The sequence below is a fragment of the Vanellus vanellus genome, assembly GCF_965231255.1.
Source record: "Vanellus vanellus genome assembly, chromosome: 13".
Taxonomy (NCBI): Eukaryota; Metazoa; Chordata; class Aves; order Charadriiformes; family Charadriidae; genus Vanellus; species Vanellus vanellus.
The window spans coordinates 6757805-6785009 of NC_138918.1; the positions used below are offsets into that span (position 1 = coordinate 6757805).

Sequence of the window (27205 nt, forward strand, 5' to 3'; positions counted from 1 at the left end):
TGTGGCTCTTTCGTGCCTCCTGCATGGCACGGGGAGGGAAGGAGCCCAGGCTGGAGCAGGGGCCAGGCGGCTGCTCTGTGCCCCCAGGCTGTGCTACACCCCACTGCAGTAGATCCCCCCCCTCCCCAGCACGCAAGCCATGAGCAGGTCCAGCAGACAGTGGTCTTTCTGATGAGCTTTAATAGTGACTGAATAGAAGTGAGGCAGTGCTGCAGTCCCCGGGCTGCAGTGGGTCCCATACCATGCACGGAGCTCCCTCTGCTGCCAGCCAGGAGCCCTCTCCCATGAAGCTCTTCGAGCAGATGAAGCCCACCGCTGGGACAGAGAGTTGAGTGTTGAGGCACCTGATGGTGCTCCAAGACCGCTGACCTGCTCCACAGGGTTTATGGGTGGGATCACGGAGGGAGAGGAGGTGCAAGCAGTCTACAACCACCTCTGCTGCAGCCCTGTGGCTGCAGATACTGAACTGTGCAATGCTCAGGCACAGAAAGGTGTTCTTCCAAGGGGTTCCAGGCACTTCCAGGAATGCAGTGTGGCACCCACAGCCCATGGCACAGAGAAGGGCAGGAAGATGGGAGCTGGGAAAAGACTCATCCCCTTCCCTCCTTCCAAAACTGAAACCAAACCAGCCCCTCCAACACCCACCAGCTCCACAGTGCAGAACTAGCCTCCAGCACGGCCTCAGGCAGCCAGCTGGCAGAGACAAGGAGACAGGCTGGTGTCCCCACAGCATCCTGCTCCTCCTGGTATTTCACAGGGCCAGGTGGCAGAGGCGCATGGGTTCTATGTTGTCCCTCCCATCACTGAAGCAGGTGCTGAAGAAGGGACAGTATCTCTCTGCAGAAACCTGGTGGAAGGTGAAGAGGTGGGACATGTCTCCAGCATCAAAGAAGGTGACGGTGCCCTCCTGGCAGTCAAGGAAGACGCCCACTTTCCGGGGGGGGCGGTGGGGAGTCAAGCGCACCCAGGGGGTGGCAGTGGCCCAGTACTCCGTCCTGTTCCGCAGGCGAAGCGTCCAGTAGCCGTTCTCTGGGCACAGCTTTACCTTTGCTGCCCGGTCCACAGCCTCGGCAGCCACCCCCAGGTCCCACTTGGTTTTGCTGCCCACCCAGACCTCCCAGTAGTGCTGGCCGCCGTCAAAGGTCTGTGAGCCCAGGACATTGACGCACTGACAGAAGCGCCGGGGGCTGCTGGGTACAAGCTGGGCTCTATTCCTCTCTGTCACTGCTGTCAGGTCTCTGGAGAAGACCAGGTTGGGGTGGGCTGACTCAGGGTCAAAGGTGAGTGGGGCAGGAGCTGTGGAGACATTGAACCAACATTTTACCGGCTGCATATTCTCTCTGCAGAGCATTCCTGGCGCACCACCATCAAGCATATCCATCCCTCACACCCATTTGCTCACCGGGGCAGATGGACCGCAGCATCTGTCTCCAGAAGATGTACTGCAAGGGGCCACTGCGGCTGTCCCTGTAGCGCTGCAGGTCGAAGGCAGGCTGGGTCTCAATGCGCACCAAGGGCCTGGGGCAGAGAGAGCGGCAGTCAACCCCTCTGCCGTGCCACTCGTGAGGCACGTGGGAAGAGCGTGGTCAGGACTGCAGCACGCTACTGCACACAACGGATTTGGTAAAGACGGGACACAAAGCTCCCTGGCAGCTGCTTGCTCCCCGTGATGCAGTGCTACCCCCAGTGCAGCAAGTGGCTCAGGGCAGAGGTGTTACAGACAGAGACAGATCTGGCAGCACCTCTCATGTAGCGGTGACTCATGGCAGACCAACACCGAAGCAGGACTCTGACATGGGTGAACGGGTCAGGCCTGCGGAGCTGGGATGCATCCCACAGCAGACCCCAGGGAGGGAGGGGACAGGGACATGCTCCCCTACGACAGTTCTGGCCCTCAGATACTTGTAGTCTCAGACAGACCTGCACCTCTGGATCCGTTTTGCAGCCCCGTGAGTTGTAAAAAGTTAAGAAAGGGCAGGGAAAAGCCAAAGCACCCAAAGTCTGTGGCATTAGCCTTGCAGCATACATGGCTCTTGCACTCATCCCAAACCAGCACATCTTCTCCACCTGCTCTTCCAGCCCAGCCATCTCAACACGCGTGCTCCCTGGGGAGAGCATCCAACATGTGCTAGGGACCAGCCCCGACATAGCACAGCATCAGCAGCTCGCTGAGCAATTTGTGATGCTTTTAAAACTCGAGATAACACCCCTCCCCCATGTGGTCCCAGCCAGGGATAGAGATAAGCTCCTGAAAAGGGAATCAGCTTCTTTCATGCCAGACACATACCTGATATCCAGGCTCTCCACCTGCAGTGAGGAGCAGAGAGAATTAGCAGTCACTGTCTGTAATTCATGCAGCTACACAAACAAGTTCCCTGTCCTGTCTCCTGCTGTCATGAAGCACACAGAGAGGAAACCAACCCTCCAGGACCCCAACCCTGGGGGAAACTGCCTGGGCACTGTGGCCAAGACAATTTCACAGGGGTGACAGAAAAGGAGGAAGGCTCCTGAGATCCACCACATTGGAAAGATCACCATATCCCTTGTGGCTAAAGCCTCCAGACTCCAAGAGAATGGGTAGGTAATCCAGAGGGATAGCAGCGAGAGTGACTTCCAAGTATAGTCTGGTGCTGTCACTTAGAACTCTCACCATCCCAAATTCAGTTCCTGAAACACCCCTCAGCCTCCCGCCAGGGTCAGCCAAGCACACTCACCTCCAGCAACGACACTTCTTCCACCTTGCTCAGGGTCTGCTCTATGTGCTCTATGTCCTTCTGCAGCACTGACATTCCCTCCTCCAGCTGGCGGACATCCCCGTGCAGGCGTGCCAGCGACTGCTCTTCCTTTTCACCCAGCTCTGCCAGAACAGCTCTCTCCTCTTCCTCCAGGATCTGATGAAGGCGAGCAAACTCCGCACGGATCTTGAAGTTCAGCTCCCCAGACACCTTCTGAGCAGAGGGAAAAAGCAGATGATGAGTCTGACAGCTAAAATGCACAAGTAGGTGCACAGGATGGCTTGGCCCGTTACTCTGCTTACAGAGTCCTGGAAATCAGGGAGTCCCAGACATACCCATGACTTTTTTGCTGGAGAATGTGACACAAGGACAACTTTCAAGACTGCAGAGCCAAAGGGGAAGGGGAAAAAAACACTCTACCAATGGCTCAGTCACCTCAACTAGAAATCCTTCCACATAGCCACAGTGGGAGCCCACAGCCCTCTCCCACACCACCAGGAATTTGCTTGTGTGCAAGACTGGAGCTCTTGATTTTCTGGAGCTGCAGACTCAGCTGTTCTGGTTAGTTAGGATTTACTTTACATCATGCCAGACCCTGGGCAGAGCTGCCTGACACTGGTAACTTGCTCTTTTTCTCTGATGCCTTCATCTCGCAGGGCTCCTGTTTGTATGGGAGAGACGGGGGAGCTATACAAGCTAATCTCTGTAGTCAAGGCTGATAAAAATCCCATTCAGCTCTTTTCAGAGGTCCCTTTTATCTACTTATTTAGTTGGCCAGCCAACCTTGTGCTCTCACTGCCTTCCTGCCTGTTTACAAGAGACAGACAATGACTTTTGATTTTCCCAGTCTTTATGCTTTTAATCTCTAAGTGCAACCTTAGCCCTCATTATTTTCTTGATGAGTGCTTCCTGAAATGCACATCCCTTTCTACCAGCAGGAAACCCATCTCCCCCAGAGTACATCTGCAGCTTCACCAGCTGGCAAAGCACACCCCCTCCCTTTGCTCTAGCAGGTGCTTGTGCACCTGAGAACCACACGAGAACCACAGAGGACGTGCATGGCCTCCCCGTTCAGATCAGCAATTTGCTCCTTTACTCTTGAAACACCTCTTAGTCAGCTCTTCCACTGCAACAGGACATCAGCCACCTGTGCTTATTTGATAATACTTCTTCATTAACCTCAAAGGTCTCTTCCAAATCTGGCAGCGGGACAGAAGTATGAAACAGTGCAGACAGTAGGATCAGATACTCCAGTCAGAAGACAGTCTCCCACCAGTTTTATCTCACCTCTGAACTACTTTAGTTTTCCTTACACTCTCGTTCTTTGTTTTTTAATAATTTTATGTCACTCAAGAAGGAAGCACAGTCAGCCTGTGGCTGTTCTTGCTTCACTGATCAGTGACAAGTAGGCAGCCTGGTGCCACTTGAGCCCAGAAACAGCACTCGGGCTCCTCACATTGTCTCAGAGCTTCACAGGGAATCCAAACATGGTCCTGGTGACAAAGCCACTGCTCTCTGCAGCACTAAACCTGCTACTGACCCAGCTCCTTCAGCTTTGCTGCCACTCCTTCAGACACACAAGAGGATTTTAAAGCTTCCAAGAATTAACCCTCTCCCAAAATGGCAGCACTGCAGGGCCAGAGTAGGCTGCTCAGCTGACAGCTCTCACCACTACACTGTCTTGGCTCTGTCACACCAACGCACCCTGTAAATGCTCCACTAACAAGTGCTTAATGCCTCTTCCCAAAGCCTCCACTGAATATTCAGTAGTGATGGGCTTTGGCCTACATTTGGGGTAGTTTGTTCAGATACCTACGTAGTTATTCATCTAGATTTTTACAGGAAGCTGAGCTAAATCTCAGCTGAAGTCATACACAGATCCTCTATAAACATTAACCCAGAGGCTGTACAAAAAGCAGCTATCACAGGGCTTTACCGTCAGGCCACAGATATCTTCCTGTGTTGCACGCTTCTTCTGCAAGAAGTTCTCCATCTCCTTCTGACGAGCTTGCAAAGCATCTTCCAGGTGCTTCTGCAGGAATGAAGAAAAAGATGAGGAGACCATTTCACTACTCGGCTGTGATTCAGGAGCAATCCCAATTCCTGAGGCCAGCATTAGAGGGAGGCTGCAACAGGATTTCTTATAAAGGCAGTAAGGAGAAGAAAGCACCCGATGCACAGGTTTGAGAACTATGTATGTATGCACATAACGAAACAAATTTATTTTTAAGACTGGGAGCCCCAGCCTAGGGTATCTGTTTGCAGAAGGTTTAAATCCTGTGTGCTGTGAACTGACTTGTGCAGGGACTGATTCCTCAAGCAGCCCTCACCCCTGGCTGCGTGGTCCCTACATGAGAAACAACCAAGCTGTGATGGAATCAGGCATGGCAGTGAGGGAAACAAATACAAGAAAAGAAAGCGTCCAAAAGACAGACAGCTGGAAGGAAACAGAGAGAGGGAACGAATCAGGAAGAGACACAGATGTCATTGTACTTGGGTCAGGCGAGGCACGCAGACGGCTCTCCAGCAGGGGAACTGACTGTGGGAGGAAGGGGTGGTGGGCTTGCACTGGCTGTACAGGGCTCACGCAGCTCTCATGCCCTTCTTCCCCAGCTGGGCAGAAGCCACTCACCTGCATCTTGTGCCGGTGCTCTGCGGAGCTGCAGCGCCGCACCTTCTCCACCAGCCCTGACAGCAGGTAGTTGGTGCGGAAAGCCCGGCTGGGGAACTCTCGGCGGCACTGAGGGCAGGAGGGGACACGGGTGCAGCTCTCCCAGTAGCGCTGGATGCAGGCCTTGCAGAAGTGGTGCATGCAGTCCAGCATGACTGGCTCGCTGAAGAGGTCGCAGCAGATGACACATGTCAGCTCCTCCCGCAGGCTCCGGTCCTGGCTCCTGCCAGCCATCCCTGCTGGCACACAGGTCCCAACTTCAGTTTCTTGCCACCACCATCCCCAAATCCCCTTCCCACTGGGCTAGGGCAGACTTCTGCCTCTCCTCACGCTGGGCTCTGCTGGATGCTGTGAGGCAGTGTTTGGTTACCAGACCTTGGGCAGGAGGCACAGGACCTGCCCAGGTGCCGCACTGGTGTACCCACCCCTGGAAAGCCCCAAACAGTGAGAATTACCGTGAAGTCCCAGCAAAGGGTAAGCCCCTTTGCAGAATAACAACTTTCTGCTTCCCATTACCTCAGCAAAACGACTCGCGAGGCCTGTGAGGGATCAGCTGTGTGCCTTGACCGGGCCCCAGGGTGGACCTGGCCCAGGGACAGCAAGCAGCTGCCCTGCAGCCTTGGGGCAAACCCCAGCCCGCCCCGGTGGCCCCGTGTGCTCCAATCCCCCAGCTGCGAGGGCCCCCAGACCCGGGCTGGCCGGAGCCCGCTGCATCCCCCGGGGCCCAGCCTTGGGGTGCGCACCCTGGCCTGTGCTCTGCACCCCCCCCACCCCGCTCCCCAGGGCACAATCCCGGACCCCCTCCCGCCATCCCGGAGGGCCCACCGCGCTCACGGCCCTCCTTCCCCCCGCCTCCGGCCCACCAACCGGCACCGCGCAGCTCCCAGATTGCCGACTCGCAGCCTCGCCTCCGCTCGGCTCCGCCCCGCCTCGCCCGCGGACTGACGCCCGCCTCGACCAATCGCCGCGCGGAGGCACCACCCGCCCGTCCGATCATTGGATGGGTGCTTTGGCCGGGGGGGTCGGGCGAGGCTTTGGGCATGCGACGTCGTCACGTGCGCGCGGGCCTGGGGCAGCTGCTGCTGGGGCCTCGCGCGCCGCCCGCGGGAGGGCGCGTGCTGCGCTGTATTGCAATATTGCAATATTGCAATATTGTATTGCACTGCAATATCCCGCCCTGTCCCTGCACTGCATTGTCCCTGCGCTGCTCCTGCACTGCCCCTGCAGTGTCCCTGCACGACACTGTGCTGTCCCTGCACTGCGCTGTCCCTGCACTGCACTGCTCCTGCACCGTCCCCACTGCTGCATTCAGCAGCCAGAGCGCAGAACTGAGCCCCGGGGAAGTGCCTTCCCCTCTCTCTCCCGGTTTCCCCTCGCCGGAGGGCTGAGGCTTGTGGGAGCGGGGCCAGCTCGCCACGTCACAGGGCAACTCGGAGCCGCGCTCTGGGGTCACGGCTTCAGGTGTCGCTCAGTGATCATGAGGGCCGCGGGCTTGTTAGCAAAAGAAGGAAGGACGGGTTTTCACCCTGGTGTGGTCACCCGATGGCAGGCCCTGGGGCGTCGTGGGAAGCGGCGAATGCTGGCGGACGTGTGAGAAAAATCACAAGAGCTTTCAATACTGGAAGTAAAAGCAAATAAAACGGAAAGGAGGGGGGACACAGGGACAAGCAACAGTTGTATAGACCATCGGTCTCCTAACCGCTGTTAGAATCAGAGCATCCCCCCCAAAACAGTGATGTGCTGAGCACTGTCCATCTACTGCCCTTCTGCTGCTGCTGCACTATGTTTTCTCACCGTTAGAGCAGTGCAGTTAATGCAGAAGATGTTTCCACCCACCTTTGTTCGCCTGTCTGAGAGATTTTTCCCAGGCTTTCTCTTGCACCGTGTGTGCTTGCTCACTGGCACGTGGCCGCAGCAGCCCTGCTTGCAGGCATGTCTCCACCAGCCCCTTGGGGTCACACACTCAGCCACAGCCCTGCACCGATGTTTGGACTTTGAACACCACCCCCTGCACAAGGAGCAGATCCTGGGGGATGCTGGCTGTGGGAAGGCGAGGTGCACCCCAGACAGCCTCCTGCAATCACGCAGGCACAAAGCAGTGACGAGCTGAGGCTCCTCGTCACTCACCATTGCTCTGCAGAGTCCCAGCATAGGCAGTGTGAACGCTGGAGTGTGTGTGGTGGGGTGGTATGGGATGGGGGTGCCCCCAGGGAAAGCTCTGAGCTCCAGGAGGTGCCACGGAAAGTGTGGGGAGGATGTGGGCTGCTGTGGAAGTGCTCTGGGTGCCCAAGCAAGTGGCATCTGTGGATGCCAATGAAGTTAAGTCACGCTTAAGCTTGCTGCCAGCCCCAACACGGTTATTCTGGGGGCTCCGGACCTGCTCCAGCTGGCTGAGCAAGGCAGGGCTTGGCTGCACCCTCTTGGTCCAGTCCCCGTGGCTGCAGTGGGACAGGGATGCTCAGCCCCGGCTGCTTGCTAGGCACTGGGGGATGGAAAGCACTCACTGTGCAGCAATTGTGTCCAACAGGCTGAACCTGCTCCCATTGCTGCCCTTTTCCCCTCTCCACTGCATAACTCAGTGGGGTCCCCCTGGGAAAGTCACTAGGACGGTGACACCAGGACCTAGGAATGACACAGGGATCCAGGGATGACCAAACAGTCTCTGCTTCGCTGTGACTTAATGCAGCAAAACCTCACTCTCCACATTTACGGAGTTTTGTGCTTCCAGTAGGCTGGATCTCATGGTGCGAAGGGGCCAGGGCTTGCCAGGGGCAGTGACCGCTGCCAGCCCAGCGTGCTGCAGCCGCTGTGCGAGCGGGTAGGACCTGCACAGCGGGAGGGTGGCACGTGTCATCCTCCTGCCATGTGCCAGCAGTCCCTGAAAATAGCTGGCTTTGAACTGGTGGATTTTGGATGGGAGCTGAATCATCTGCTTAGATGCATCCTTTTGAGAGGGAAATAGCTTTATCATCCGTGTCCAGCCTCTGATCTCCTGGCTTTGCCATCCTTTCTCCAGGAGGCATTAAAGACTATGCACAGACACACACACAAACCAGCAGACAAGACGCCCAGCCCAGGACACGCAGCCCGGGGTGAGCCAGGGTGCTGCTCCCTGACCTGTTCCAGCTTGCAGCGCCACGGTCCATTATTTGTGCGGCTCTGCACAGAGGTAAAAGCATCAATAATTGCTTTTCAGCAGAGATCGGGAATGTGCTGCAAAAGGTTATGTTCCCCCAAGCCACCCAGCGCTGGGAGATGTCCCTGTGAATCAGCATCTGTGCTGTGTTCGGAGAGCTCATCCCTCCCCGCGGGGCCGATTACAGAGCCCAGGGAAGGGACAGCCCCCAGCCTGCACCACCACACACCCCGGGGCAGCTGCAGGCCTGTTGTGTGGAGGAGATGAGTCCCTCTGTAGCCAGATAACTGAAGCTTCACCCTTAAACAACAGAATTCGGGATAACTCAGTTGAAGGTGAGCTGGAACCTGGTCCTGGGCACTGCAGGAGCATCCCCCCTCTGCGGCACCGCGCTGGGGCTGTGGCAGCATATACGCTGCCTCTGGGGCAGGCATGGGGCTGCGGGATGCTGCTGTCATGGGAGCAATGCTCTGCACCAGGGCATGGCACTGCCAGCTGGATCCAGGTGTTGCAGGACAGCCTGCAGCACCCAAGGGAGCCCTGGACACCCTGATGCCTTGACTCGATTTTCCCAAGCAACTCCCCTTGCTGCCGACAGGACCTATCGCCCATGTAAAATTGCTCATCTTTGTCTTTGCAGGCTGCAAACGCAGGTTTCGGAGCCAAAAGAAGAGCGGCACCATTTTACCACGCACTGCGCTAATCCATCAATCCCTAAAGAAAGTTCTCAGAGAGGCGGGGATGTCCTCATCATGGCCATTTAACATTCTGGGACATCAACTACGAGATCTAAAGCTAACAGTGAGTGACAGTCATTTCCCAATGAACACATCTCCCGTCTGCGGATTGAAAACACACGCCCGAGCGTCCCCCGGTCTCGAATTCTTGTTTAAGTGCTCCTGGCATCTCCTTCTTTTCAGCACTCGCTTCAGTTGGCAATGTAATGTTTTTCTTTCTTTTTTTAGCATATTCCTCTTGGGAGGCTTCGAGCTCTGGGCTGCGACCGGAGAACGCCCTGTTTGGAGAGCCTGATTATGCACTGGGGAGATGAAGGATAACGTGGATCGGGAAGGGTCTGGCCGAAAGCTGATGGATAGGGTCCAAACCCCTTCGCGGTTCTCCGCTCCGTGCAGTAAACATGTATTTTCGGAGATGGGTGTCGCGGGCACTGGTTGGCCTTACAGAAGGAGAGGGGTGAAGTGGGGAGCGCGGTGGGTAAAGCCAGAGGGCTTCACCGGGCTCCCAGCGATCCATGAGTGGAAGGGGAAGAATCTGCTGATCAGCAGTGTCAGTCCCTCATGTCGGCTCTCCAAATGTAGGCAGGAAAGCTTGACAGGGGTTGAGAAGCTTTGCATTTATATTTCCCCGTTTCACTTTGTTTTGAGTACAAATAAACACCGCGGACTTCGATTCCTCTGGATCCCACTCTCCCCCACCGCTCCGCCTGAGCGGTGCGTGGCTGCGGAGCAGGGGAGGGGGCAAAGGTGTAAATTTGGAGCTGGAGCCCTTGGGTCCCGCAACGGGGAGGTGCTGGGCAGCCCCTCAGCGGTCTGTGCCCCCCAGCACCCACCGGCCCATCCCTGCAGAGTGGAAACCCGGGGGCAGGGGGTCCTCCAGCCACGGACATCGGGGCAAGATGGTGGTTTTGGTGTGGCTGCAAGGGAACAAAGAGCAGCAGCACTGGGCAATTCCCAGCTCAGCTGCCTACTGGGGTTTCAAAATCCACATGTGGGAGCGTGTTTTAAACACTGTCGAAAGACTTATCAGTCCTATCCTCTGTCCTTACCCCAGGACCCTTCAGCAGTCATTACTTCCACATTTCAGACAATGAGCTGAATTAAATCTGTTTTTTTCCCACATGCTGCCCCGGACAAGCCCCAAGGGAAGGGCTCTGTGGGGGTGAGGATGGGGCAGCCTGCAGACAGCCTTTCCCGATGCCCACGGCATCCCTGGCCAGGAGGGAGTGTGCTGCTGTTTGTCCAGGAGAAATCCCCAGACTCCTGAAAAGTCCCCAAAAGCAGGCTGCACCCCGGGAGGCTGCACTTCGGTGGGCTCCTGCCAGCTCTCTCCTGCACTGATACCAGGAGGGAGGAAGAAATGGGGAGGGAAAGCAGCAAACAGAAAGGAAAAAGTGAAAGAAGGGATGAGGTGAATCAAGGTAACAGCTGCATCACCATTAATGAATATTACGTATCCCTCCGTGACCTCAGCTTGCAGGGACATGATTTAAAGGCCTCGGTTAGAAAAGCGAGCAGGAAATGAAGCAATGCTCCAAGATATGATATCTTTGGACAAATAGCTGGAGGAGGAGGGTGACCAAAGGGTAGAGCATTATTTGCCAATATTTTCTTCCCAGGCCCAAGTGACACCGCTGTTTTGCTAAGGCCAGAGCCTTGTGCTCCGAAGGCATCCAACTGGCCCCAAGTACCCCCATGAACTGGCAACCATCGTCCAGATGAGAGCCAGATGGAAATGGTGAGAGGTGTTGAGCAGGTTCAAACCATCCCAAACATGCCATGAAAGGACCCGGGTCAAATAAAGCCAGTGGTCTACAGGTTTGCATTATTTTGTCCCTCCTGCGTCCAGGAGCTCATGGAGAAAGGCTGGGGATCAGCATGGACAAATCCATCTGCTGCCACATGGAGGGAGGGAGTTTGCACCATAGGACTTGGGTGCTGCATGGCTCTGGGAGCACTGGGGCTGTGGGAGGGTTTCACCCACAGCCCACTGGTCCTGGAGCAGGCATAGGAGGATGATCACCGCTTAATCATGGCTTTTTTTTTCCGGGGATGCTCAAATATCTCAGTTCTTAGGGACCGGATTCACATGGCTGCTGAACTTCTCAGCCCAGTCTCCCTCCCCGGCACTCCTCGTGTAAACCATCACGAGCTGGCCCGCCAGGCGGTCTGACACGCCGGGATGTGACATTCCCCATGCCACCCCTCCGGGCAGCCAGGAATCCACGTTTGCATTCCACCAGCGTCCTTCAGCTCCCCACACCCAGGCGCCAAACCCAGGAAATTTCTGCAAATATTAACATTTCTGGCTGCTGCTTGTTTGCCTGTTTATTCTGAGCTATGCATGAAACTCCTCTGATATTCCACACACAGGGCTTGGCCACAACAGCTTTGTCCTCTCAGTGTTCCCTGTGATGGGTCATGCTTCAGCTCCCCAGCCAGCCCATTACCTGGTCCCTGGGTGAAGGATGCCCCGTCACGCTCCTCTGCTGCATTTGGAAGTTCATGGTGAGGCTGCTGAGCATTCACAGATGTGTCGAGCTGCCTCTGCAGGGCCCAAAGTATGTGGATTTTTATTTTTTTTTTTGAGGTTTCTGACCTCAGCTCCATATGACAGGGATGTAGGAAAGGTCTTCATGAGCTCACCCTACAAAAACGGGCTGGGCAGGCTCGGCTGCTCAAGGTGCTCGAGCCTTTTGTGGGTTATCAGCCATATTTCAGTCAGGACACAGTAGCTGTGAAATCCATCCCTGTGGTCACATCACATCCCCAGATTGCTTTCCCTGGCTGGTCTGGGGCCGTTTGCTGTATTCACTGCTTGTGTTAAAGACGGCCACAGAGCCCAGTTCTCTGCAGCACCCCCTGATGTCACATGTGAAAATCTTCAGCCCATTCAGTGGAGATGGAGAGAATTCATTTACCATCATGCAGCCTTCAAAAGCCAAGGGATGTTTCTGTAGAAGACCCCGCTAGAACAATAACTCTCTGTGCAGCATTTCCCGCAAAGCACAGGTTATTTGGCATAAACGTTCCCCTTGCTATTTACTTCGGACTTTGCTATCCAAGAAGGATGCAGATGTCCTCCAAAATCTCACTCATTTTGGAGAAACTTAGAGTCATCACCGCCCGCAGCTCGGTGGCCTCAGCCTGGAGGCACCGTCCTGTGACTCCCGGCAGGATTTAAAAGCAGCTCTTCACACTTGGCTCTACCTTTCCCCCTTCCCTTTTCTTACTGCCACACAGTGAAAGCCGGAGCCTGAGCATTACCAAAGTGGTCACAGAAACAAAATGAAAGAAATTCAGTTGCCATTGAGGGACATAACCATCTTCTTTAAGGAAAACAATTAAAGTGGCTATATCTTTGTTAAAAAATATGAAAGATAAAAAAGATTTTCCTTCTGGAGCTGTCACCATAACAACGAATGTTTGCAAAGGATGCGATGGGGAGAGACGTGCCCTCTGTAAGAACACGGTGCCATGCCCGGCCGTGCACCAGTGGCTGCAGGTGATGCCGAGGATGAGGGGCAGGCCAGCTGAGGAGGAGGGATGCATGGGCATGATGCTGGTGATGGGGAGGAGTATGGAAGGAAGATTCTTTTAGTCCCGAGGAGGGGAAAGGATGGGTGGTCCTGGGAATATTACACAAATATTCCGGCCCATTTCTGGTGTCTGTACCAGTGCAGCTGTGGTGGTGCTCAGTGGGGCAGCTCGCTGCCACCCAAGCCCTGTGCTGGAGCCGTCCCGAGCAGGAGGCAGCCAGGCTGAAGCCGAGGCCAGAGGCAGGCAGTGGCCTTCGGGAGGCTGCATCTTCTGCCTCCGGTTTGACAGCACGGTAAGCACCGAGAGTGATGATCTTACCACGAGGATGAATTGATCTCTTCAGAGCCCTGCTCTTTGCTCCCCATTCAAAGTTCACAGACTGATTTATCTGTAATAGGAGCTTGGTAGGCTCCTTCCCCCTCCTTTTCCAGGGGAATAAGCCGGGACACTGCCTTGCCCAGGACAGCTGTCAGAACAGGGAATAACCCCCACCAGAGACATGGCACCAGGGCCCATGCCACCCTTCCCCTTTCTCCGGCTACCAGGGCTGGCTGCGCTCCTCTACTTCACTCTGCAAAATGACGATGCACAGTGCTCTGGTCCTCAAACGAGGGTGTCATGGGAGGCTACGCATCTTCCGCCCGAAGCAAATGTCACCCTGAAAGAACGTGGTTTTCCCCATGAGAAGTTGAGCACCACATGCCCGCAGCATTTGGAAGCCATGAGCACTCACAGGGGTAGCGCTGTGCAAAGCCCTGTTTCCCCTGGCGCCTTAAATACCTTTAACACCTGGGGAGAAATAAGTCTCTTCTCCCTTCAGCACGAAATGGCTTTCGAAGTGGATTTGCAGGCTCCAGACTCACCTCCCTCCTGTGTCTGGTCTGAGCTCTTCAGTGGAGGCAGAGAGGAAATGCTGCTCATCGAATAATGAATTGCAGGCACGCGCTCCCCTGAGCAGTTGTTTGGAAAGTGTCCCACACGCCTCGTGCCAAATTTGCTGGCCAGGGAAGCTCAGCGGTATTAGCATGTTCCAGTTAATTAGGGTTGTGAGCCGTCCTTTTCATCGCCTGGAAGAGCTGAAAGAAGGACAAACCCAGAGCGCTGCCTTTATAAGGCTTTTGTGCTTTCCAGCACGGTCTCCGCTTGGCTTGTGCGTGCTCCGCTCGTACCCTGGGGACGCTGCTCCTTCTCCTGGGCTCGGGGCTCGGTGTCATACCTATCTCTCAGTGTCAGATGGTGGCTTCTGGGCCACGTTTCTGGGGAACATGGAGCCAAATGGATGCCCAGCCAAATCCCTGGGTCAGTATCGGGAGTGGATCTGACCCTCCTGCCCCGGTGCGAAGAGCTGCCAACAGTGCCGGCGTGCACCGATGCTGCACTTGCTGGCAGCTAACGGGGGTCCCCACAGGACTGGGGAAGACAAAGCATGGCAGTGAAGCAGCAAATGCGATCCTCCTGCCTCCACAGTGGTGCTGGGCACCGGAGCTCAGCTCCTGGCAACCTGGTGCCTTTCGGCAGCACCAAGCCCATAGAAAACATGCCTTGCCGTCTTTTTTTCCCAGGGACTTGACATCTGGGTAGAGTTTAGGCTGGGGCTGCCATCAGCGCGTCCAGCTCTGCCTGCTGTCATTGCCACAACCCAGCATCGATAGCGCTGGTTGTCATCGTGAGAGTGCCAGGCGGACCACAGATTCGTAACTTCACCGTGGGACTACGAAGCCCCGGAGTATCCAGAGCAAGACCCTGATGGCAGAACAGGCTGCCTAAACGAGACGGGCAACTTAAAAAGAAATCCCACGGGGGAAAAGCGCCATCCCTCAGCTGTCCTGGCAGGGCTCCCGCTACCACACATCCGAGCACCCCGTCCCCTGTAGCGCACGTCGCCCACTGCTCCAGCCCTGCGTGCGCCCGAGCGAGGCGTTTTTGTCACCTCTTTTACCTACAGGGAACTGAGACACATCGAGTGATTTTGCCCAAAGGCAGTCAGGGAGCCTGTGACAGAGCGGGAAACACGCTCCTACCCAAAAACTCAGCCAGATTTCTAGTTTATCCAGACAACCGCTGGTGTACAACATATCATATTTTTGCAATCCCGGCTCTGAAGAGCTTATCTGACTGCAATTACCCTCTTCTGCAGAAGCTGTTTTCTAGCTGGCTCGGTACACAAACAACAAGCAACAACCCTCTAATAAATTAGCAAAGCTTTGAGTGCGGTGACTTGCAGAAATGGCAGCTGAACGCAGGGACCACTTCTGGTGGTGTCTGCCCGGAGGAACCCTGCCGAGCTGCCCGCAGCCCTTCTGCAGGGACGTCAGGATGATCAAGGGGATTTTGCGTCTTGGAGCGAGACCCGGGGGTGGGAAGGGAGTGGAAGGGGTAAACCCTCCTCAGTGTTAATCAACTTAATCAGATGAGCCCTGTGGGTTTGCCCCGAGTGGAGCTCTGTCCCTACCTGCTCCCAGCTCTGCCCGGAGCTGGAGCCTGGTGATGTGTGTCCTCTTTGGGAGGACACAAACTCCGTTAATCTCTTTCCATTCGATTTCCTCTTTCCTGGCTCACTGACCCTCGTCCTGAAGACACACTCAGCATCCCCATCTTCCGAAGGAGAGCAGAGCCGCGGCAGCCCCAGTCCAACCCACACAGCTCGCCTCTCCTCCTGCTTCTCCGGTGCCTCTCGCTGCGCTATAGGTTCACTCAAGTATTTCAGCAAAACCTCGTCCCTGATGTTATCTCTGCTCCTCCACTAATTCCAGAAATGTTCATATGGGGACAAAAAGCGGTTACGAAATGAGAACCTGCTTTTCAATTCAGAGAGGGTGCAGACAGCTTTCTATCCTCCCTCCCACCTCCGAGCAGCTTTGTGGCTAATTTAGTTCCCAAATGCATCACAGACTCCAAAATCCACTGCATCCGTGAACTCCGGGGCTCAAATGGAAGAGGGGCTTTTGTGTTACCACAACATGCTGATGCTTCTGAGGCTGCTCAGCAAAACACAGGCTTGACACCGCGGGAAGGAGCAGTGGAAATATTTTAGTTACATGCAGGTGGAATTAAACAGATGTTTGAAAAATGAAAAGCTGTTTTTTTAAGTCTGTCAGTGTTGCTGCTCCAGATGAAGCAGGATGAACTGAAGCATCTGGAAGCCTTGGTAACAGATTTCTTAGCGATTTCTCCCAGGGAGCGATCAGATAATGTGCCTTTCTTTTATGACAGAAGTTGAGCTACAGCGTACGGCTTACAGCTGCAAGGTGCTCAGACCGAGGACCTGCCTGCTCTCTGAGGCAGAGCAGATTATGGGCTGATGAAAAGGCAGCCCTCTCCTCTGCCCCATTTCTCAGCTTTTTTACATCATTTTTGCTCCCCGGAGCATAAAATTCATTGTTGTATTCTCAGAAGAGCGGGTGAGCAGACTCGCTTTTGCCTAATCAAAGCCCAACTACTGGGAAAGTCTTTTGGGCTGCAAAGTTCCTTTGAACGATCCCATTGTGTCTGAAAGGACGCGGGGCTCCCGCGACACCCGCGCAGGCGTTTGTGTGTACTCAGCCCACGTGTGCAAACACCCCGGGGTCTGAGGTTACAACGGTGCACGCAGTGGGTACTGGCACCGCTGCTCGGGGCTGCGCAGCCTTCCACACCCCAGGACGATGCGAGGGACCATCTGCGTGTTTCCCCATCCTCCTACTTCAGGGTGTCGTCGCTGGTCGAGGCTAGGAAGACCCTCAGCGGCTTGGGGATATGTTAGCTGCGTGGGGAGGGCTTTTTGCACCTCAGCGTGCACCGCCTGTGCCACAACATTTCTTCTCGACCCACCAAGAGGGTGAGGGGCTGTGGCACAGTGGACCTCGGCTGTCCCTTCGCTGCCGAGAAGCCGAGGGCCGGGCAGCATCGGGGCTATGCTGCACGCACCCGCCGCCGGCAGTAATTATGTTGTAGCTGGGTGAGATTAGGCAGGCTGGCAGGCAGCCCGCGCCTGCGGTGCCGTGAGAAGAGCCTGGCTCCTGGGGAGAGAACTGGGGAGTGCGGAGGGAGCGGGGGGACAAACCTTGGCTTGGTGGCTGCCAGTCGGAGTGACACCCCAGGAATGCTGAGAGCTCGACCTTCCCCTACCGCGCTGCGCCGTGGCGCAGGGGGATCGCTTGCCGGGGACGATTCATGACCGCATGCATCACCGTGGATCACAGGCAGCTCTCCCTCCCCAGGGAGGTTGTTCGGCCAAGCACACAGAGGCTCTTCAGCTACGTTACCTGGTCAAAGAGGTGAGTTGATGTTTGGGAGCATTGCAGGTTTTGGTGCCGGACCCCTGAGACCGTGGAAGAGGATGGTCTTGGGGACTTGTGCTGACTAATCCATGATTTAAGAGTTTGGATTTGCCGTCATCCAGCAAACACCCCGTGCCAAAAATGACTGGAATTCACCCCATGGTCCTGATGAAGGTTCACAGCTTCAGGCTGCAGCGAGTTTCTCTCCTGTCAATCACTGCCTTTTCCCCAGGAGTCTTATTCCAGCCTGGGGAAGAGAGGAGTAGGGAGCTGTAGCAAAGGACTCTGGGGAATGAGCAAGAAAAATCTTATGCCAGAAGAGAAAGGAGGAAAAAAAATCTCTCTCTCGAGCAGAAATCAACCATCCACTGCTGAGGACCCTGGAGACGAGGAGTATCCATCCACCAAGAACACAGGGAATAGCATGCACTGCTCGCTCCCCATTAGCTGCTCTTTGCCTCTCCCTGCAGACCGCTGGGAGACAGCAACGGCCCCTTCCAAAAGGGTTTGTCTTGTCCTGCTTCTCTCCACTCTCAGCTTTCCAGAGCAGCTAAATCAACAGCCTCAGGGAAAACGAAGGGGGAGAAGACAAAAAACTCCCATAAAAAAACAGCTGGCGCAGCAGGTGGATTTGCCGGGTTCTCAGCGCCCATGTGGGAAGCTCCTTCCTTCCTGAAATGGAGATGAGGACAGGAGGGGGAAGGATGGGACTCACGAGGACCCTTGTCTGAGTCTTGGGTTCAAGTGCCATTTTGCATGTGACTTACTTCAGGAATGTTCTCACTCTCCTTTTTCTGCTGAGCCATTGGAGCGTTTTCTTTTTCCTGGTGTATCACCACTTCTGCGGCACAGACAGTTGGTTGAAAACCCTCCCTGTTTCCGTACTCACAAAGAAAAGGAAACCAAAGTCCACTGTGGGGGTGAAGAACAAGACTCCTCTGATAAACTTCTAGTTGTAAATACTTGAAGCCGAGGAGAAGTGTCCTCCTCCCTAACCTCTGGGAGCATCTCCCAGCCCAGGTGAGCTGCAAACTCATGCGTTGCCTGTGGTGAAAATCCTATGCTGGGAACACACCTGACTTCTTCTCTTTGAAGGCAAAACCTTTGGCCAGGTAGGGAGCTGTGCTTCTCCTGCTTCCCTGCGCTGCCCAAAGGGCGCTTTCCTGGGCTCTGTCGAGCTTGGATTTTGCAGATTTGGACATGAAGATGCTGCTTTTGTGCCTCTCACACTCTCTTGCTCCAGGTGTATGGGCTGTGCTGAGCACCCGAAAATAGAAACTCACGTGGGTTCCTCGCTCCACACTGAATCTGGCTCTGGAACAGACCGAGCCATTGCCAAGTGGCTAAAACTTCTCACCATTACTTTTATTTGCATCCCAAGAATACCCGAAGTCCTGTCCCGCAGCAGTAGCCGGCTCTGTGCGGGGCGCAGTCCAAGCACCGAGGCAGAGGAGGATGGGGCAAGGTCTGTGAAGGTTCTGCTAAATTGCAGGACCTGCAGACCTCTTGCTGCAGGGGAAATCCACCTCTGGACAAGACCGTGCCAGTGCCAAATGAGTTTAAAGCCTGAGCAGACGGGAGAGCTGCGGAGTGAGGGTGGATGGACACCCACCCAGGTCAGTGGCACAGGCGAGGAGCCTGCAGACCTCCAGCTCCCACCACTTCTCCCTGGAGAGGGAACTGAACGTGGTGGAAAAGCTTCTCTCTCCTCGATGCGAGAAGCCCCTCAGTGGCTGAACACTGTATAAACAGCAGCAGCAGGCTCCCTCCCCCTTTCCATTTCTGTTTGTTAAACACACGCTCCCTGCCTTTCTCTCATTCAGGAGCTAACACAGCATCCAGCTTTGTGAGACGGGGGCTGTCAGTCACCCTGCAAGAGGGTGCTCTCCGGATGCTCAGGGTTGGGTACCGAAGCTACCCCCGGCGATGAAGCACCCTCCGGCAGCCCGGATCCTCGCCTGACTTCCTCACTTTTCTGAGGACAGTTGGAGAAAAGTGCTTTTCACCCCTTTGCCACAGGTTGAGTCCCAGAGAGTGGAGAGGACCAAGCGCTCCATCCTGGCCAGCCATGAGACGATAACTCCAAGCGAGCAGCTCGGTTCCCAAAGGAGGAGGACGCTCTGGCCTCTGCAGGTGGGTCAGGGAGGGCTCGTCCGAGCGGCAGGGCTGAGGTGGGGCCAGGTCTGGGCCATGCCACATGGTTCAAGCAAAAAAAGGTCCAAGCATCTTTGGGAAACTGAATTTGGGGACCGACAGCCCTGAGAGCTGGAATAGAGAGAAAGCGAGCAAGAAATACTGGCAGCAGAGTTTCGAACGGTTCCTGAGCCGAAGCAGGGAATCTGGGAAACGGGATGCTGAGCGAGAGCAGTCAGGAGAGCAGGTTGTTCCAGGGGACTGCAGGAACCGGGCACGTACAGCTACAGAGCAGCGTGCTGCAGGTGTGGGGCTGAGGTGCGCGGCTGTCTGAGAAATCCTGATCTCTCCTGCAATCTGCCTCCTCGTGGCTTGGAACAAACCTCCCATCAGCTCCTCCGTGCCGGGACTGCACGCTCGCGGGCACTCGGCTCGCTGCCAGAGATCGGTGCCCTCAAAGAGAGAGATGCAAAGGGAGATAGGGGACTGCAGGAGGAAAATTGGTGCTTGCTTGCTTTCTGCACTCATTGCATGTTAATTGTTGAACAGAGCGAGCTGCTTATAATCCTGTGGCAGCCTGCATTTCACCTCCAGACTTTCTGGTCTGTCCCAAAGCAGGATACTGGGTTTGCTCTCTGGTTGTCCTGTTAGTGGGGTTATTACTTCCCTCCCCTCCCTCATCTCATCTTCCCCAGACCCTCTAAATTTCAGGAAGCAACAGATTACCCAGGTTAATCAGGATCCTTCCACCGGGATGTCTTCTGCAGCCCTGAGAACTGGTGTGTCTCCATCGCAGCGTCGCCCGCTGAGCCCTGTCTCCCAGCCGGCATTGCTCTGCTCCCATGGCGCATCCTGCAGGGCCCTGCACTCTTCCCCCCTGCTTTCTGTAGGAGCAATTTCCAGGAGAAACTGTCCGTCCCTGCCAAGTGGGTCTCTTCTCATCACCTTCTTTTTCATCCTGCTCTGACCTGAGTGACTAAGGTGTCCTTGCCTCACCCCCTTCAGAGACTTTTGTGGCTCCAATGTAGGCAGGGATGTGCAAATGTGTAGAGTGAGGAACCTCAAGAAATCCCCAGGGTATCTCTTTCTCCTTGCACTTTGTCCCCCGGGGCCAGTTCTACCCTGGGGTCCCCTGGGAGCAGCTCTGGGGCCCTGGAGCTTTGCAAACGCAGGGGTGGCAGTGCGTGTCTGACGCCATTAGGTTTCTGCACCAGTGGTCCCGATCTGGATAAATCATTTACAAAGCTGCAGCAGGTGATGGCCAGGTCAGAGAGTCTTCCCTTCTGCCCTATTGTCATAGTGGGGCAATTACCCCTTCACTGGAGATGGAAGGACCTGTGATAATTTCTCTTCTTGGCTCCTTGGCTTCAGGAAATCATCCCAGAGCTGCTGTTTGTCCTGAAACCAGCCCATTGCACAGAGAAGGCAAACCCCTCTCCCCTCCATCACTCACATTTTGCATTTTCATGCAGCTCCCAAAATCTACGTTCAGGCTCTAACCTGAGAGATGCAGAATCCTCTCTGGCGGTGAACGCAGGAGGCTGGCGTTAGCAAACTTGGGCTCTGCTCCCAACTCTGCCGTGGACATGCTGTGTGGCCTCTGGCAAGCTGGGTAACCTCCATATCTCAGTTTATTGCGTTCTCCTCCCTTAAGTGCTGTGCTGTGGGGTGCAGGGCTGAACGCTGCTGCCTCTTGAGTGCTGTAGGGGAACATGCAGATGGTAGAAGGTGGCTTGCCCCAGGGTGACAACCAGGTTGTGGTGATGAGGGATGGCCTCAGACCTCTTTATCACGGACATCTGACTGCTGCCAGATGTGGGACTGGGGATGTGATGAGTCAGAGCTCCAGACTGGGCTGCTGGAGATGAAGGGGTTTCATGGAATTGCACTGCTTTGGAGGAAGGACACAGCATGGGATAAATCAGTGAGCCAAGCTGTGAAAGTATCCACCAGCCTCAGCCCTCACACCCCAGTGCTGCTGTACAAGGAGGTTGTGGCTGTCATTAGCCAGAGCGCAGAGGCTGACCCAAGTCCCTCCACTCCCTCCTTTCGAATCAATGATAACTGTGATAGAATTGTCAATCCTGGCCATTCTCTGAGCAATCTTTGTCCTTACCTCCCTCTTTTCTGCACCCCTTTTCCTCATGCTGTGTGCCTGCTGGCTGCAAGGACCCCCATCTCGCTGCTTGGGACAAAAAGAGGCATTTTAATTAACAAGCGCTGTTTTCTTCAGCCCCCTGCCCACCCCTCCAGCCCTGCTTTCTGAACCCTGCCAGGCTCTGCAGATGGCTCTTCCAGATCTGGATGTGCCCTGATGGATCTGGACCAGGCTGGCTGTGTGCCTGGGGCTGCAGCAGGGGCACACAGGGAGCCAGGGCATCCCCAGGCAGCAGAGGTGCGTGTAAGTCCACGGGCACCTTGTCCAGGCCCTCGCTGGGAGACATCCCAGCCCTGCCTCCGGCTGAACCTTGGCTGGAGGAGAGGGTGAGGGCAGGATCCAGGCAATGCCCTGTTTATCTGTCCCTCCGTGGCAGCCCAGCCCAGAGGAAAGGCCTTAGGGTAGTATTTCTGCCTCCTCCTGGTCTGCCCTGCTGTTTTGTTCTCCCAAAGGCAGTTCAGCTCCAAGGTTTTTTCCGTCGAGCCTGGCAGGCCTGCTGGGCACGGGAGCATGCGCCTGGCAGCAGCCTACACATATGCCAGCACTTCCATTACTCGTTGGAATGGTCCTCGGTCCACTCCTAGCAGCATCCCTGCGATCTCCAGGCAGCCCCTGGAGTGGGAACATTTATTATGACCATTTTGTCTCTTAATTAAAATGCCTTAATTGATTTCTAATAGTTCCCCTTTGGAAAAAAACAAAGCAAAGCAAATCAAATAATAACTCCATTAAGGCCATTTTGTTAGGAAGTGAAACAGCTCCAATAATCATGATGTTCCTGGCTCCTCGCAGATGGTGGGTAGCTGCCAGTCTCCAGCGAAAGGAAATAGCCTGAGATGTGAACACGGGAACTGGCAGCCAGTTGGTGGGTGAGATGGGGAGAAAGGGAAGGGAGTGTCCGCTGGTGTCGTGCCAGGACTTGGGTACCAAAGATAAATGGGACGGGCAAGCCACAGAAAAGGGGATAATAAGTCATAGTGATAAAGCAGTGCTAGACAAGCTGAAAGGTATAAAAGCCCAAGTGGAGGGCAAGCAGGGAAAGCACAGCCACTGACAGAGTGCCCAGCCCTTGCTCTGTTTCCTGCACTGACCTTGCTGGTCTGGGAGGAAGGTTTGCTTTGGGGCCAGCTGCAGCACGGGTGTCCGAGGGCTGCTGCCGCCTGTGCGTCGGGCTCTCTCCAAGAGACTGTGGCTGCGCCACCTTCCCCGGGCTCTGTTTCCCACTGCCTCGGCTGCGGGGGGCGGCTCTGAGCTCCTCTCTCCTTTTTGTCTTTGGGGTTACCTTTCCAGGGCTGGGGGTAGCTGTGTCACAGAGGTCTGAGATCACCCTTAAGCAAACCCTCACCCCAGCAAATCCACCCATTTTTCCTGCCCACTGCTTAAAGCTACCTTCCTACCCTCTCAGCAGTAGCTATATGGTCTCCATTATCACGGTATCTGAGCCCAACAACTTCATCTCCAGGAATCATTGGCATAAATCATCCAGCAGAGTTAGACAAGTTAGGCAAGGCAACAGGCATGGAGAGGGCAGGAGAAAGCACATGTGCAGGCAGGGATGGTCTGCCGCAGGCAGCTCCATTGCTGGGTCTCCGCAGGGGCCCGGCTTTGCAGCCAGCCTGGCAGATTCCTAGGAGCAGCTCCCAAAGGGGAATCACAACCCTTGCTCTGAGCAGCGATGAAAGAACAAACAGCCATTTATTATTTATTGCAATGTAATTGCTGCCACCTTTGCCATCTTGCCACCATTATTTTATGCTATTTGTTTAAGGAACCAGCTGAAATGAAGGTGCTCTGCCCAGAAAACATTCTCCCTTCCCAAGGACAGGCTGTCCTTAAAATATTTTGGCTTGCAGGGCACGGACCTGTGGAAGCCCACCAGCACCCAGTCAGCAGTGCTCCTGTCTGACCTGGTACAAACCCAGAGCAATCCGTTCCTCAGGGAGGTGAAGGTGCCCAGCAGACTGCCTCTAATTCCCAGCTTCGTTTAAGCCCTGTGCCTCCCTCCCTCAGCAGTAGGGCATTATCTCCTCTCTCTGTAGGTCAGACAAAACATGCTGCTCTTCAGACCACCTTGTTTGGGCAGAATGATTACTTTTGCTCACTTTTGATCAAGTGTGCAGTGGGAATGGTGTCCCCACACACAGCGCTAGGGAGAGGGGATAGGTGGGGTCTCACGTCCGTCCCTCTCCGCATACTCCAGCAGCAATGCTGAGACACGGACGCCGAGAAGGAGCCAGTAACAGAGCTGGCTTTTCTCCCGCTGTGTTTGGACTGAACGAATACCCTGCCGTGACAACGCTCTGCTGTAACAACTGCACCGAATGCCAGCCACGGGTTCCAGACCGAGTCAGTTCTGGCTCATCAGTCGGGCTCCCTGCTCCCAAAGCCATATTCACGCAGACGTTTGAGCACCACGGGGCAGGAGGCTCACTGACGCCAGGGCCTTGGCTCTCAGGTCTCTTTGTGCCTGGGCGCTCAGCAGCAGCTCTGCGGGAGGCTCATTCACGGCTTCAGCGGTCTGTCCCCTGCACATGCATGTCCCTGCAGGAGCTCCCTCCTCTGCTATACCGGCAGATGCCTGGGTGTCACAGACACCAAGGGGACAGGCAGGTTCTTCTAGGGATCCTTAGCAGAATGATGACGGCACTAAATCGCAGTTACAATTAAAGCTTTATTTTCTTAGCAGGATATTATGATTAATATAGCAGAGAATTTATGATTAGGATGGCACAGGATTTCTACAAGCAGAATCAATGTAGTACAATCTCTAAGTAGAGTAATACAGAATTTATAATACCACTTAACTTATTATTTCTAATCACCTAGATCCTAAATAATTTCTAATCACCCAAGTAATACAGAATTTATAATACAATTTAACTTATAATTTCTAATCATCCGGACCTTCTGCAGATCAGGTCGAATCATAGAATTATAGATTCATAGAATCATAGAAAGGTTTAGGTTGGAAGGGACCTTAAAGATCATCCATCTGCCACTAGACCAGGTTGCTCAAAGCCCCGTCCAGCCTGGCCTTGGTCACCTCCAGGGATGGGGCCTCCACAACTTCCCCGGGGAACCTGTGCTAGTGTCTCACCACCCTCAGTGTACAGAATTTCTTCCTAATACCTAATCTAAATCTGCCCTCTTTCGGTTTACAACCATTACCCCTCATCCTATCACTAATCTTAATACATTGTTTGCTGTATCAATATAACAATCACAATTGAGACTTGAAAACCATATAAAAGAAGATGAGCCACTCACTCCATCCTCGGAGGAAGCAGAGGATGGTGGGGGTGACCCTGGCCATGGGGGGTGACAGGTCTCACTGTTCAGCAGTTCCCACATAGGACTTGTAACTGCTTGATTTCATGGACAGTGTTCTGTGTGTTGTTATGCTTCCCTGTCCTGTGTCAGGGTCATCAACACCACCTGGCTGGCTGGGTGCCTTGGACCTTCAAGGCCAGAAAGGAAGGGAGTAACCAGACTGGTGCCCAGGAACCTTGAGGCTGGCAGGAAGGGGAAGAAGAAAACTGTTTGGTTCATCTACTTGGTTCACAGGACCTTCAGGGCCTGATAATGAGGGAAAGGGAATGAATATGTGACCCGTCACAGAGAAGGGCTGCTTGCCTCATAAAATGGCGTTAGTTATGCTAACCATATTAGCAGGGGCTGGGAGCAGAGGGTACTGGTCTAGGGTGGTAGCATCGCTAGCAGGAGCTGTGGTGGAGACTCATGCAGAGACAGGGTAACAGATATTTTCACCTGGAGAGGTGAGAAATAAGAAACTGGAAAAAAAAAATGGGTGCACAATCTGGAAATAAATTGTTATGGGGAGGTGGAGAAAAGCACCTTGAATTTGAGTGTGTCCTGTTGTCTTTCTCCGTTCCTAGTTCTTAAGGAATTAAGACTCAGGGCATTTCTGTAGGCAAGTAAATCTCATCAAAGATAACTGACACCATCGTTGATTCCGTCTGTCAGCCCCAAAAGGTCCCAAATTTTTGGCTTGTTTGAAGTGACTTCCCTGTTTTGCAAAGCCTAGCCTGAAGAAGCAGGAGAGGCAGTGTGTAACTCCATGACCAGAAGATCTTTTCAAGACCTACCAGTCCAGCCCTGGCTGGTTGAGGGGTTTTTCCCTGTTCAATTCAAACAAACAGAACCTCAGAAACTCATGTGAAAAGTTCCATTTTCCCTTGAACTTTCCTTGGGGAACTGGCGTTCAACTGATCATAGACTCTAACAGGAGGTACACGGGAGGTCAAAGGCCATTCGGTGTGAGGAAGGATGGGGGGTAAGGGAGTCTCAGTTCTTGCAGGTGCTCTGCTGTCTCCCGTGCTCTCACTTCTGCTGTGTCTGTGTTCCAGACCTCTTCCTCCTCCTGACAGAAAGTCTCAGGCCAGGCATGGGACTGTTGGAAGGAGCCAACTGCACCCTCACTGTGGAGAAGACAGCATTAGATGAGAAGCTGCCACAGGGCTGGCACGCCAAGGATTTTGTCACTCCTAGCCAGGATCTCTCTGGGTCCCACAATGTTATGATGGACAGCACCAAGATCCTGGGTGTCCAAGTTGTCCTGATTGCCGCCTACTCCCTCATCATTCTGCTGGGGTTCATCGGCAATTCCTTGGTCATCTATATCATAGTGAAGTACAAGACCATGAGGACTGTCACCAACTTCTTCATAGCTAATCTGGCCCTGGCAGATCTGATGGTGGACACGCTCTGTCTGCCTTTCACCCTAGTGTACACGCTGCTGGACGAGTGGAAGTTTGGAGCTGTTCTTTGTCATCTGGTCCCTTATGCTCAAGCTCTGAGTGTCCATGTGTCCACTCTCACCCTAACTGTGATTGCCCTGGATAGATACCGGTGTATTGTTTTCCACTTGGACAGCAGGATTTCCAAGAGGCTCAGCTTCACCATCATAGCTGTCATGTGGCTAGCAGCAGCTGTCCTAGCAGGTCCTCTGGCCATCTTCAGAGAGTACCGGTATGAGGAAATCCCATCCATCAACCTCAAAATGGCTGTCTGCTCAGAAAAATGGCCTTCTGGAAATAACAGAGATGCCACTATCTACAGCCTCTCCATGCTCCTCCTGCAGTATGTTTGTCCTCTTGCAATTATTTGTTATGCCTATACCAGGATCTGGTTCAAGCTGAAAAACCACGTCAGTCCCACTTCTAGGAATGAAAACCAGTGCCGGAGAAGGAAGACAACCAAAATGCTAGTAATGGTAGTTGTGGTATTCGCAGTGTGTTGGCTCCCCTTCCACATATTCCAGCTTGCCATTGATCTTGATCTGGTTCTTATCTTCCATGAGTACAAACTCCTGTACACTGTCTTCCATGTCGGAGCCATGTGCTCCACATTTGTCAACCCCCTGCTCTATGGATGGATGAACAAGAACTACCGGAATGGCTTCCTTATGTTCTTCCGTTGCCAGAACAAGCCAGAAAGCATCCACACTGAAGGCTCAGTTAGAGGGAGATCGTATATCTTCAGGGCAAACACCCTAAATGAGAGCATCAAACAGACTCCTGGCAATGGACCACTGCCCACAGAAGTTTAGGGATGAGGCATCCACCTCCAGGACTGAGGCTGACTGAGCCCAGAGACATTCTTGGGTGAATGCTTTTTTGGTGGGACATTGTGTTGCCAAAACATTATAGCTACCACAGCCAAGTAGAAATACTCCCCTGTATCTCTCAAAATAATAAATCTGGTGTATTTCTGTCTGACCAAACAAATGATTTTTTCCTTTCTCTGCGTTCAAGTTACGCATGCAGTAGCATGAAAAATCACACACAGAGGAGGCTTTCATTTAGCCAGCAAAATA

At 54.2% G+C, this 27205-nt stretch overlaps 2 protein-coding genes across 2 annotated transcripts; one reads left to right on the forward strand and one right to left on the reverse strand.

Annotated features, from left to right (window-relative positions):
* Window positions 1-206: 206 nt before the first annotated feature.
* On the reverse strand, window positions 207-5640 carry LOC309677127 (zinc-binding protein A33-like; the record flags this gene model as incomplete). Its single annotated transcript, XM_082489850.1, has 6 exons — window positions 207-1296; window positions 1403-1518; window positions 2288-2307; window positions 2715-2948; window positions 4672-4767; window positions 5368-5640. The coding sequence occupies 6 exons, from the start codon at window positions 5638-5640 to the stop codon at window positions 752-754; spliced, it is 1284 nt and encodes a 427-aa protein (XP_082345976.1). The 3' UTR covers window positions 207-751.
* A 20134-nt stretch (window positions 5641-25774) lies between these two features.
* On the forward strand, window positions 25775-26938 carry LOC309677167 (neuropeptide Y receptor type 2-like; the record flags this gene model as incomplete). Its single annotated transcript, XM_082489920.1, has 1 exon — window positions 25775-26938. The coding sequence occupies one exon, from the start codon at window positions 25775-25777 to the stop codon at window positions 26936-26938; it is 1164 nt and encodes a 387-aa protein (XP_082346046.1).
* Between the last annotated feature and the right edge of the window lie 267 nt (window positions 26939-27205).